This window comes from Gobio gobio, assembly GCF_949357685.1.
Source record: "Gobio gobio genome assembly, chromosome: 25".
NCBI classification, from domain to species: Eukaryota; Metazoa; Chordata; class Actinopteri; order Cypriniformes; family Gobionidae; genus Gobio; species Gobio gobio.
In genome coordinates this window covers 24,741,242-24,754,729 of record NC_137121.1, presented here as the reverse complement: position 1 = coordinate 24,754,729, position 13,488 = coordinate 24,741,242, and the positions used below count along the sequence as shown (strand labels likewise).

General features: G+C 37.4%; 1 protein-coding gene across 1 annotated transcript in view; it reads right to left on the bottom strand.

Moving 5' to 3' along the window:
- The window catches only part of tln2b (talin 2b), a gene marked incomplete at its 5' end in the record, with an annotated part of 116,179 nt that overhangs the window by 44,311 nt on the left and 58,380 nt on the right, over nt 1-13,488 (bottom strand). Inside the window, 7 exons of the mRNA XM_079810250.1 lie at nt 3,873-4,013; nt 4,231-4,392; nt 4,463-4,606; nt 5,736-5,858; nt 5,945-6,034; nt 6,435-6,528; nt 9,148-9,287. Of these exons, the coding sequence (XP_079666376.1) occupies nt 3,873-4,013; nt 4,231-4,392; nt 4,463-4,606; nt 5,736-5,858; nt 5,945-6,034; nt 6,435-6,528; nt 9,148-9,287 (894 nt within the window). The remainder of the gene's footprint in view (nt 1-3,872; nt 4,014-4,230; nt 4,393-4,462; nt 4,607-5,735; nt 5,859-5,944; nt 6,035-6,434; nt 6,529-9,147; nt 9,288-13,488) is intronic.

The window sequence follows — 13,488 nt, the reverse complement described above, 5'->3', positions numbered from 1 at the left end:
GTAAATCCACACTGCGTGACCTTTAAGACTTCCTGTGGGTCTAGTGGCAAACAGTCAGTGAACGGAGAGAAACCACTTTATTTTGGCACATTATTACAGGCAATATTTAAAAGACAGAGGAGTCACCTAGTTCTTCATGTAGGCACAGTCTACCATACTTCATACACAAAGAAATACAGTACAAGTGAAGTGAAAATAACTAGATTTTTCCATTTTAGACACAATATTACCAGTTACTTTGTTTTTGTTTCGATAGTGAAAACAGTTCCAGAAAAAAAACACAAAAAAAAAAAAACAGTTGTGTGTCTCTGAGCAACCCACAGTTGTGGAGTTTCTTTCCTGAATAAATAAACATTTTTGAACAAAATGTTTCAGTGAATGATTCTGTAACTCATTCATTAAGACAGTCCCTTGTTTTGTTCCTGAATGAATCAGTGTTTTTGAACTAATCGGTTGAGTAAATTATTCAATGAGTCACTCATAAAGAGTTACTTGCTATATTCCTGAATGAATCAGTGAATGAATCAGTGTTTTTGAACAAATCGGCTGAGTGGATGAATCAATGACTCGCTCATAAAGACAGTCACTAGTTTTGTTCATGAATGAATCAGTGTTTTTGAAAAAGTTTGGTTAAGTGAATGACTCATGAACTTAATCAAAAAAGTGTCCCTAGTTTCATTCCTGAATAAATTTTGTGTTTTTGAACAAATCGTTTGAGTAAATTATTTAATGACACTCATGAAGAGTCGCTTGCTACATTCCTGAATGAATCAGTGTTTTTGAACACCGAATTGTTTGAGTAAATTATTCAATGACTCACTAAAGAGTCACTTACTATATTCCTGAATGAATCCGTTTTTGAACAAATCGGTTGAGTAAATTAGTCAATGAGTCACTCATAAAGAGTCCCTTGTTTTGTTTCTGAATGAATCCGTGTTTTCTAACTAATAGGTTGAGTAAATTAGTCAATAAATCACTCATAAAGAGTCACTTGTTTTGTTCCTGAATGAATCAGTGTTTTTGAAATAATCGGTTGAGTAAATTATTCAATGAGTCACTCATAAAGAGTCACTTGCTATATTCCTGAATGAATCAGTGAATGAATCATTGTTTTTGAACAAATCGGTTGAGTAAATTAGTCAATGAATCACTCATAAAGAGTCACTTCTTTTGTTCCTGAATGAATCAGTGTTTTTGAACTAATCGGTTGAGTAAATTATTCAATGACTCACTCATAAAGAGTCACTTGCTACATTCCTGAATGAATCAGTGTTTTTGAACTAATCGGTTGAGTAAATTATTCAATGGACTCACTCATAAAGAGTCGCTTGCTACATTACTGAATGAATCAGTGTTTTTGAACACCGAATTGTTTGAGTAAAATATTCAATGACTCACTAAAGAGTCACTTACTATATTCCTGAATGAATCAGTGAATGAATCAGTTTTTGAACTAATCGGTTGAGTAAATTATTCAATGACTCACTCATAAAGAGTCACTTGCTACATTCCTGAATGAATCAGTGTTTTTGAACTAATAGGTTGAGTAAATTATTCAATGACTCACTCATAAAGAGTCACTTGCTACATTCCTGAATGAATCAGTGTTTTTGAACTAATAGGTTGAGTAAATTATTCAATGACTCACTCATAAAGAGTCACTTGCTACATTCCTGAATGAATCAGTGTTTTTGAACTAATCGGTTGAGTAAATTATTCAATGAGTCACTCATAAAGAGTCCCTTTTTTTGTTCCTGAATGAATCAGTGTTTTTGAACTAATCGGTTGAGTAAATTATTCAATGACTCACTCATAAAGAGTCACTTGCTACATTCCTGAATGAATCAGTGTTTTTGAACTAATCGGTTAAGTAAATTATTGAATGACTCACTCATAAAGAGTCACTTGCTACATTCTTGAATGAATCAGTGTTTTTGAACTAATCGGTTGAGTAAATTATTCAATGACTCACTCATAAAGAGTCACTTGCTACATTCCTGAATGAATCAGTGTTTTTGAACTAATAGGTTGAGTAAATTATTCAATGACTCACTCATAAAGAGTCACTTGCTACATTCCTGAATGAATCAGTGTTTTTGAACTAATCGGTTGAGTAAATTATTCAATGAGTCACTCATAAAGGCCCATTTATACTTCTGCGTCGAGTGTACGCCGTAGTGTACGCCGTAGGCTACGCGCGTAGCCGACGCCGTCGTGAGCATTTATACTTCTGCGCTGTTGTCTGCGTCAATGTGCAATTCCACATGCAGACGCTAGGAGGCAGTGTCCTCGGGCATGTTGGTGTAATCAAGACAACAGCCGAAGAAGAAGCAGCTTGATGTGTAGAATCTGTACATTCATGTCGGAATATCAGCAGCAGTGAGAGAGCGGCTTTTCTTGCAGCTTGAGTTGTTGTGTCTAATACAAATTTAGCATCTCTAGTTGATTAGTAAAGTTAAATAAGGCGATCTGGCGCTGGAATGCATTTGTGAAACTATGCGGAGCTCGTGGCCGCTGTTTTCAGCAGTGGTGGCTCAGCAAGCGATTGTTGTTGCGGAGACTTCATTCACGAAATATTCCCTAATGTGTCCCTGTTCTTGATATACAATTACTGATTAACATCTTTGGTTTTAATGAGAAAATAAATAAACTATATTCAGCGGATCTATGTATTTATTTACTACCATAAAGAATCGCTGGACTGCAAAATAGTGTGTTATAGCAGACGTAAGGAACTATCATCCAATTTCTGGACACACACACACACACACACACACACACACACACACTCCTATCGCAGATTTTTTATTTATTTATTGACCTGAGGGAAGGGTTCTGGCAGACCAATCACAGCGCTTGCGGTCCGCGTAGAATTGACGCGTTGTTACATTTTTGGAGAGGTGCGCGTCAGGCTACGGCGTAGGGTACGGCGTATCCAACGCGTCTATGCGTAGGGTACGCCGTACCCTCTGCGTGCACTCGACGCAGAAGTATAAATTGGCCTTAAAGAGTCCCTTTTTTTTGTTCCTGAATGAATCAGTGTTTTTGAACTAATCGGTTGAGTAAATTATTCAATGAGTCACTCATAAAGAGTCCCTTTTTTTGTTCCTGAATGAATCAGTGTTTTTGAACTAATCGGTTGAGTAAATTATTCAATGACTCACTCATAAAGAGTCACTTGCTACATTCCTGAATGAATCAGTGTTTTTGAACTAATCGGTTAAGTAAATTATTGAATGACTCACTCATAAAGAGTCACTTGCTACATTCTTGAATGAATCAGTGTTTTTGAACTAATCGGTTGAGTAAATTAGTCATAAAGAGTCACTTGCTTCATTCCCACAGACTGCAAAAAAAATATGGACGTAGTGTTCATGACGTCACCCATAGGTTTCTGAAGATAATTTTTGAAGCCTCAAACCCGGCCGTTGCCATCTTGGCACCGCGCGTCACTTTCGGATAACAGAAAATGGGCAAAGAGGCGGGATGTGGCTGGAGCCGAGGTGACGTAATGACTAACAGACAACAGACAAACAGCAATCCACCTGTCACTCAAAAAATTCACCCCCTCACAGTTGTCATGAAGGGTAAAATTAGCCGTATAGACCAAAACCACAATTTGTACCAGGCTGTAAACATGTTTGTTTCTGCTGTAAAGTTGGGCATTTTAACATGGAGCACAATGAGATTCTGCTCCCTTCTGGAGCCTGTCCCTAGCGGCCAGTCGATGGACTGAAGTTTAATTCACTTCCGTATTCCGTAGAGTCCAAATTTGGCACAAAAAATTCTGTGAAATGAGTTCCCAGGCACGCACTCACACATACACACAATAAATAATACATGAAATATGGTGGTATTCCGTATTTCATCACCTCATGGCTTATCTGTGCAGGAATGCTGGCAAACTCAGGGTTGGAGGCAAAGGTGGAGAGATTATCCACAGCTTCTATCAGCGGGGTCGTAGCCACTCTGCACCTCTCGCGGTTCTCATCTGAGAAATCCCCATCTAAGGCCTGAGAAACAATGCAGAAACTGAACACATCTGCTAAAAGACTTCAACCCATACAAATAAATAAAGCCTTATTGATGGTTAAAGGTCAGTTGCAAACCTTATTGATGGTTTGCAAATGGTCAGCCAAGCTTATGTCTTCATGCTAATGCAGAAAACTCAATCAATTCTCAATTACTCTGGTACCAAATGATCTGTTAGTAATTAACTGCAGGCCGTACCTTTATAGTTTTGACAAGGTTAGCAGTTGTATTGGCGACCTCTTTGGCTGACTGTACGAAATGTCTCCGGGCTACAGGATTGGCTGTTTTGGAAGACGCCAGACGACAGGCATTGCAAAGGGCAGAGGTGTGCTTTGCAACGATGGTAGCTGCTGACAGAACCTACACAAACAAAAACAGATGAGAACGCAAGCCGAAAAAATAACTTAAAACTACGGAGCCAAACAGTCACCTGGGAGGGGCTGCTCGCCGGGTCCACCAGATTCTGGCAGGCCATCTGAATCGCCTGATTGGCTCTGGCAAACTGAATGGGATCGACCAATCCCTGATGACCTGATTGGCTGTTGGGATCTGAGACTCCTACCAAATAGGAGGCCTGAAGAAATATAAAGTAAGGCACAAAAAATGTATTGTTTTATATTATATTATATTATTTTTAGGGCTGTCAAAAGATTAATCGCGATTAATCGCATCCAAAATAAAAGTTTGTGTTTACATAATATATGTGTGTGTACTCTGTTAATTATTATTTATATATAAATACACACACAAGCATGTATATATTTAAGAAAAAAATATTATTTTTATAAAACATTTATATTTATATATATTATAGATTATATAAATGTATATACAGTATATACATGCAAATATTTCTTAAATATATACATGAATGTGTGTGTATTTATATATAAATAATAATTAACAGAGTACACACACATATATTATGTAAACACAAACTTTTATTTTGGATGCGATTAATCGTGATTAATCTTTTGACAGCCCTAATTATTTTATTACTAAGAATTATTATATTATACATTTCTCTCAAGATTCTTTTGTGAACTGTAAATATAAAAAAAACTAAGATTAAATGTCTGTTTTCACAATCGTACATCAACATTTAAAAAAAAATTCCACCTCTGAAACAACTTTTCTGCTGAAAAAACCAACATGGACAATTAAAAATATTATTAACCAATACCACCACAGCTTACATTTGATTTTAGATTTTTTAACTATTATTTACATTTTTATATTATATTATACATTTTCCTTATTGTGCAAGATTAATTCGTTCTGTACATTTTTTTAATGATTTGTTTAATCTTACATCAAAAAATGTAAGCAGCTTCTCTGCTGACACAAACAATGCAGCGTGGACAAAAACACCATAACTTACTTTTCGATTTTCAATTTTATTAATTATTTTACAATTATTATATTATATTATAAAAATCCCTTACTGTGCATGATTCATTTGTGTACTGTAAATTATCCTTAAATGTTAGTTTTGGACAGCAAAAATTAACCAATAGCACCACATCTTACTTTTCAAGGTCTGATCCTGATGAATAAAATTTAGCCCGCTGTAGATTATTTTTTAATAACATCCAATTATGTTGGTAAAGCTTAGCTATTGAATTTGTAAAAGCATTTTTAAAGCACAATGTTGCAAGTGCATTTTGGGAGCAGTATCAGACACTACCAGGCCAAAAGCTCACCTGTCCCGCCGCCTCGGTCAACCCACACAGCGCTTTGGACGCCACACCCACGCAATCCCCGAACGCTGGCACGTTTCCCGTCTTGCAGTGCTGTGAGATTCCAGCCATGGACTCCCCGAGAACCTGTTCGATCAGACGGAGAGAGGTGTTAACATTTGGAACGAAAAAGATCTTTATATAATTCTGGAATGTTGTGACGGATTCTTTACCTTGGAATTCTCCATAACGCTCTCAATGCAGTCAAAATAGGAGAGATCACTGACTGGCTCATTGGGATTGTCCAACAGTCCTCGCACAGCCTGTATGTATGTGGGAGAGAGAGATTTTGTTTTCGAACCCATTTCAAAATGATTATTGGAGACACACATTCTGATCGTTCACAGACCCCAATCGTCATTATTGACTATTTTTGACTATTATTGACCTGTGGACGGCATATTTTAATGTTTCACAGAGGCATCACACAAACAGCTGTTTTTAATCTGTGCCAAATAAGATCTAATGTGGATTGTATATGAAAAAGACCACCATAGAAGATCTAACAGGCACCCATCTCATTGCACACAGCTCATACAAAAAACGTATATCATTTTATTCTTTACTTTTATAGAAGTGCATTATCATGATAACTTCACCAAAAACATCTCAAATATAACATTTAATAAACTCTTTTGAGAGACCGAGTGTTTGTTCAAGTACCTCGAGTTCTCGGAGAGCATTATCACACTCTTTTTGTCCTGGTGCCTGCTGGGTACACAGTGTGATGAGTTGATTAATGCTTTCTGTAACCGCTCTGAAACACAAAACACAGCAGGAAATCACACACAGTCAGAAATGACACAAAACTCCTTTAAGGAATTCACATGTCTCGAATCTCTATTTTTTTTCCAGACTCATTGAGCTTTCAGCCCCTTCTAAATCTAGAAAGGAGGCAATAACATTGATTTCTTACAAATTAATTAGAATCATGACAATCAGGACAAGTTTTGTTACGCTCATATGAGTCTAGATGTTGGTGAGTGTATGTGTGTGTCCGTGTGTATGTGTGTCAGTCAGTCTCCTCCGTGGAGGCTCCGTCCCTCATTAAGGAAACAGAAATCAATCTAGCCCAAAACCCTCAGGAGCTGCTGCCTTCCTGCGGCACCTGAGAGGATTCTGCAGCACACTCAACTCTCTCTCTCACACACACACACGCACACGCACACGCACACACACACACACACACACACACACACACACACACACACACACACACACACACACACACACACGCACACACGCACAAGCACACACACACAATTGTTTTTCATCATGATAGGTACTTTCCACTGACTTCTATTGTTTTTCTCTTTTTATTGAGCTATTATATATAAAATGTCCTATCCCTTAATCATGCTCCTAAAGTCGAACCCATTTTCCATTTTTTGATTTTCATTATGCCATTATTTATTACATATTTACACTGTATTTCTGAGTGGGGGCTGTTGGTTGGAACACACAAACTTGACAGACACACACACACACACACACACACACACACACACACACACACACACACACACACACACACACACACACACACACACACACACACACACACACACACACACACACACACACACACACACACACACACACACACACACACACACACACACACACACACACACACACACACACACTAACAAACAGTAGCAAACACAAACATACTCTAAAAAAACACTCACATACAAGTAAATCCACTGCCACTCTAAAAAACCAAACACATTTAAACAAATTAACAAACATTTAAGCAAAATTCACACACTCAAACAAAAACACACCCACACATTAACAAACAAACACATACATACTTGCATGATAAAAAAAACATTAAGAAACACAAAACACAATAACAAACAAAACACACACACACTAACAAACACTCACACAATAACAAACAAAACTCACACACACTAACAAACACTCGCACAATAACAAACATAACTCTCTCACACACACACTAACAAACATACTCGCACAATAACAAACTAAGCTTACACACACTAACAAACATACTCGCACAATAACAAACATAACTCTCTCACACACACTAACAAACATACTCGCACAATATCAAACAAAACTCACACACACACACACACACACACACACACACACACACACACACACACACACACACACACACACACACACACACACACACACACACACACACACACACACACACACACACACACACACACACACACACACGTTTGTTTTTGTGAAATGTGAGGACATTCCATAGGCGTAATGGTTTTTATACCGTGCAAACCGTATTTTCTATCCCCTTACACTGCCCCTGCCCCTAAACCTAGCCCTCACAGGAGACTGTGCAGTTCACTTTCTGTGAAAAAAAACTCATCCTGTATGATTTATAAGCATTTTGAAAAGTGAGGACATGGGGAACGTCCTCATATTTCACCCTCTTTTTGTAATACCTATGTCATACCCATGTCATTATACACATTTGTGTCCTGATATTTCACAAAAACATGCCCACACACACACACACACACTCGCACATTAACAAACATAACTCTCTCACACACACACTAACAAACATACTCGCACAATAACAAACAAAATTCAAACACACACTAACAAACAAAACTCACACACACTAACAAACATACTCGCACAATAACAAACCACACACACACACACACACACACACACAAACACACACACACACACACACACACACACACACACACACACACACACACACACACACACACACACACACACATACTCGCACAATAACAAACAAAACTCACACACACTAACAAACATACTCGCACAATAACAAACAAAACTCACACACACTAACAAACATACTCACACAATATCAAACAAAACTCACACATACTAACAAACATACTCACACAACTACAAATAAGAAAACTCACATGCACTAACAAACATACTCATACAACTACAAACAAAAAAAATTCACACGCACTAACAAACATACCTGCACAATAACAAAACTCAAGCACTACTAAACAAACAAAACTCACACACACTAACAAACAAAACTCAAAAGTAACCAACACTCCCTGCGATACTCACATAATAAAAAAAATCTAACATTAAGAAACACAAAACATACAATAACAAACAAAACTCACACACATTAACAAACATACTCGCACAATAACAAACAAAACTCAATCACTACTAAACACGTACAAAACTCCTTTAAGGAATGTATGTTCTTATATACTCATACACAAAGCATCTCATTTTGTGAAAACATTCCGCTGAATAGCTCATTTTTTGCCGTTGGCCGGCAGGCTGGTCCTCAGGTTGACTGGCTAATGAACACTAAACTCTCCCCAGGCCACTGAATGAAGCTCATTCCTACCGTGCCGCAGCTGCGAGGAGGTTCTTGGCATTTGCAGCCCCTGGATCAACGGAGAGGGACTTGGCGGCCAACAGCAGCTTACTGGATGCCATGGAGATGTTCTTCAGGTTGCCAATCACCTGGATCTGGTCATCTTTGGACTGTGAAAACAGAAGATGGCAGCTCAGCCGGCAGTCAAACTATAAAGTTTTTCAACTTTATTTTATCAGAAAAATGTGCAGTTCTTTGAAAAGAGATTATATTTTATGGCAAAAATTTTAATGGATAGTTCACCCATAAATTATACTACTATCATTTTGTTTTAAACCCACAAGAAACAAAAAAGATAATATATTTTAAAAAAATTACCGTGATCACTTTTCTATGCAGATATCATAAGCTTTCAAGCTTTAAAAAGGATGTAAAAGCAGCATAAAAGTATCATAAAAGTGGTCCAAATGACTTATTTATGTGCCATATTTCACATGTTCTGCAGACGTGAGAGGAACAGACCGAAAAAGGCGGTAAATGGCAAGCGCCTAGCGCCTATTTGTCATTATTTGCCTTTCAGCAAAGCATGTAGACCTACTGAACATTAATTACACGATACAACATAATTCATATTCATGAGCAAATTTGATATGCTTTTGTAATTTTGCCCTAAAATAGCAAACTGTGGCTGTTTGTTATTTAGATGGCCACTAGTCTCACAGATCTGCTGATGGCTTCTGGCCTGTCCTTCCAGACCTCTGTGTCCCTCACTATCCCTCAGTCTTCCTTTAATGGGTACGTCACGCTCCATCAAGCACTTGCGCCTCTCCAAATTAATCAACAAAACATGCAGAACCAGAACATCATCAAAGATTTCATTAGGGCGGAGTGTCTTCATGCTCTCTGGGACAATTATGTGCCTGAGTGAATTGGATGAGAGGCGCAAATTAACAAATTAATCAAAACTTTAAAATGCATATAAAGATTTTTTTTCTTTTTCTTTTTGGGTAACTTATTAACATACACTATATGAACAAAAGTATTGGGACACCTGACCATTGCATGAACAGGGACTGTAATTAAATCATATTCTAAATACAGACATCAATATGGAGTTGGTCCCTGCTTTGCAGCTATAACAAGCTTCTACTCTTCTGGGTTTCAGTGGGAATTTTTGCCCATTCCTCCAGTAGAGCATTTTTGAGGTCAGGCATTGATGTTGAACAAGAAGGCCTGGCTTGCAATCTCTGTTTAGTGCATCCCAGAAGTGTTTGAATGGGTTGAGCTCTGTGCAAGCCAGTCAAGTCCCCACCAAACTCATCCAAACTTTGCTTAGTGCACTGGGGAACAGTCATGCTGGAATACAAAAGGGCCTTCCCCAGACTATTCCCACAAATTTGGAAGCATAGCATTGACCAAAATGGAGTGATGAAGCATTAATATTTCCCTTTAATGGAAGTAAGAGGTCTAGTCCAAGCCCTGAAAAACAGGCCCATACCAAAATCCACCCTCCACCAAACTTTACAGTCGGCACAATGCATTCAGGCAGGTAACGTTCTCCTGGTGACTCGCCCATCAAAGCTAGGATGCAGCTCCTCAGCCATGGAAACCCAATCCGTGAAGCTCCCGCCACACAGTTTTCATGCTGATATTAATGCCAGTGGAAGTTTGGAACCATGCACCTCAGCACTCGATGACCCTACTCTGTGACTTTACATGACCTTCCGCTTCGTGGATGAGTTTAAACGCTTCAAGTTGACAGGGTTCCTACACAATTTTCATTTCAAAATTCCATACTTTTCCAGACTCGAATTTCCAGACTTCCTACAGATTTTTCCGACCATATTTAACTTGTTCTGATAAAATGTTTTCAAATTCAACTGCTAACAAGTGTTACATTCTAAAGATTTAGTATTGGCGTTTTTGCCTTTTATTAGAATAGGAAAGTAGCTAGACCGGAAGTAAGGTGGGAGAGAGAGGGGGGCGGGATTGGGAAAAGTCCATGAGGCAGGACTCGAACTCGGGTCTCCCGAAGCACAACAGCACTACATGGCGACGCACTTACCCACAATGCTATCGGCACCGACAAGTATGTTACACTCTGAGTCAAAACCTCTATGTAGGCAATCTAATATTTAGAAATCCTATATTAAAATATTGCCTTTTGTGACCTTAACGATCAAAATGTTAAATCAGTCACAATTTTTTTAAAGGGTTATTAATTTACCCAAAAATTTAATTTCTATCATAATTTACTTACCCAAATGTCTTTCTAAACTAATAAGACTTTTGTTAATCTTGGAAATCTTGGACACATGAAGATATTTAAAGGATTAGTTCACCTCAAAATGAAAATGTACTAATCATTTACTCACCCCAATGCCATCCAAAATGGCAACCAACTCAGTTGGTTGCTCAAAAACTTAATTTATCTTTCACTGAAGAAAGTAAGTCATGGTATCTTGGATGGAATTGAGGTGAGTAAATGATTAGGACATTTTCATTTTGGGGTGAACAAGTCCTTTAATAAAAGGACTGAAATCTCTCCGATTTAAAATATTAAAAATGTTAATATAATAAAGTCTTATGGTTTTGAAAGACATGGGGGTGAATAAATGACAAATTTTCATTTTGGGTGTACTATTCCTTTAAGAACTCCACCATCGACTCTGTTTTATCCTCAAACCCAACTTGCTTTCTCAAACTACAAAGTGCTGTGTTAACCACTGTTGAACTGAGAAAAGGAAGGAACACACAGGTCTGACCTTTACTGCCAGGCTACAAGTTTTTCATTCATTGAAAAAACGATTGTGTATATATTTATTATATACATTTAGAAATTCTTAATTTTATATTTAGAAAATGAAATAGGGACAATCGTCTGGAAACATAAATATTTTTCCATACTCCGATTTATTTTTTCCATACTTTTCCAGACCTGGAAATCACTCAAATCAAATTCCATACTTTTCCAAACCCCGTAGGAACCCTGAGTTGACCATGGAATATCTAGCATCGATGAGATTTCACGAACTGACTTACTGCAAAGGTGACATCCTATAACAGTATTATGCATGAATTTAGTGAGCTTTTCAGAACAACCCATTTTTATCAAAAATGTTTTTTAAAGCAGACTGCATGGCTAGGTGCTTTTATACACATGCGGAAATGGGTCCGAATGAAACACCTGGACTCAATAATTATACATTTGTCCATAGTGCATATAATCAGGGCTTGACATTAACACCCGCCGAGTTGAAATTTATATATAATATACACATTTTTCAATTGTAGTCTTTTGAAGGCATCTGAAATAATAAACTAAGTGCAATGTAGTGTTGTCAAAAATATAGATTTTTCGATACATATTGATACCGAAACTCTTCCAATACAAATTTTCTGCAGAATAGATACACAATACCAGCTGCGCTTTCTCGCTCTCTCATCTCTCCGACAGCGAGTTACACACAAACCCGCCTCCCTTCACTGATTCGTTTAATTTGCTCTGGATGAATATCGTTGGTGTTACAGGGCTTAAATTTCGGTGTGGGATTGTGCGCATTGCGCATCATTTTACTAATTCCTGCAGATTGTGTGCTCACACGCAAAGTGTGCACACATAACGCTGCCTCTTAGAATTAAATTGAGTTTTTGCTGCCTTATTGCACTTAAACAGTCAAATAGACACAAAGTAATGTCAAAATGCCGGTCTTGGCGAGTAGTCAATTATGTTTTAAGTGAACGTCAACAGTTGAGAAAGAAAACGTGTAAAAGTATAAAAGATCAGGTCTTAAAGTGACAGAAGCCTAATATACCTGCTGCCAAATTATGAGATGATATAAAAAAAATCTATATGGCAGTTTTTCTCCATGGTATCAATGTCAAAATTGTGGCCAGTGAAAATGCTGAGTGGCAAGTAACTTTGGAAAACCACTAGCCCCAGTGGCTAGTTAATGTCAAACCCTGTATATAATGTACACTACTGTTCAAAAGTTTGGTGTTGTTTCAAAGAAATTAACACTTATTCAAGGACACATTCAATTGATCATAAGTGACATTAAACACATTTATAATGTTACAGAATATATTTCTATTTCAAATAAACGCTGTTCTTTTAAACTCTCTATTCATCAAATCCTGTCAAAAAATATATCACAATTTTCACAAAAATATTAAGCAGCATAACCGTTTTCAACATTGATAATAACAAGATATGTTTCTTGAGCAGCAAATCAGTATGATTTCTGAAGGATCATGTGACACTGAAGACTGGAGTAATGATGCTGAAAATTCTGCTTCGTCATCACAGGAATAAATGACATTTTAAAATATATCAAATTAGTCAACATGTATTTTGAATTGTAATAATAT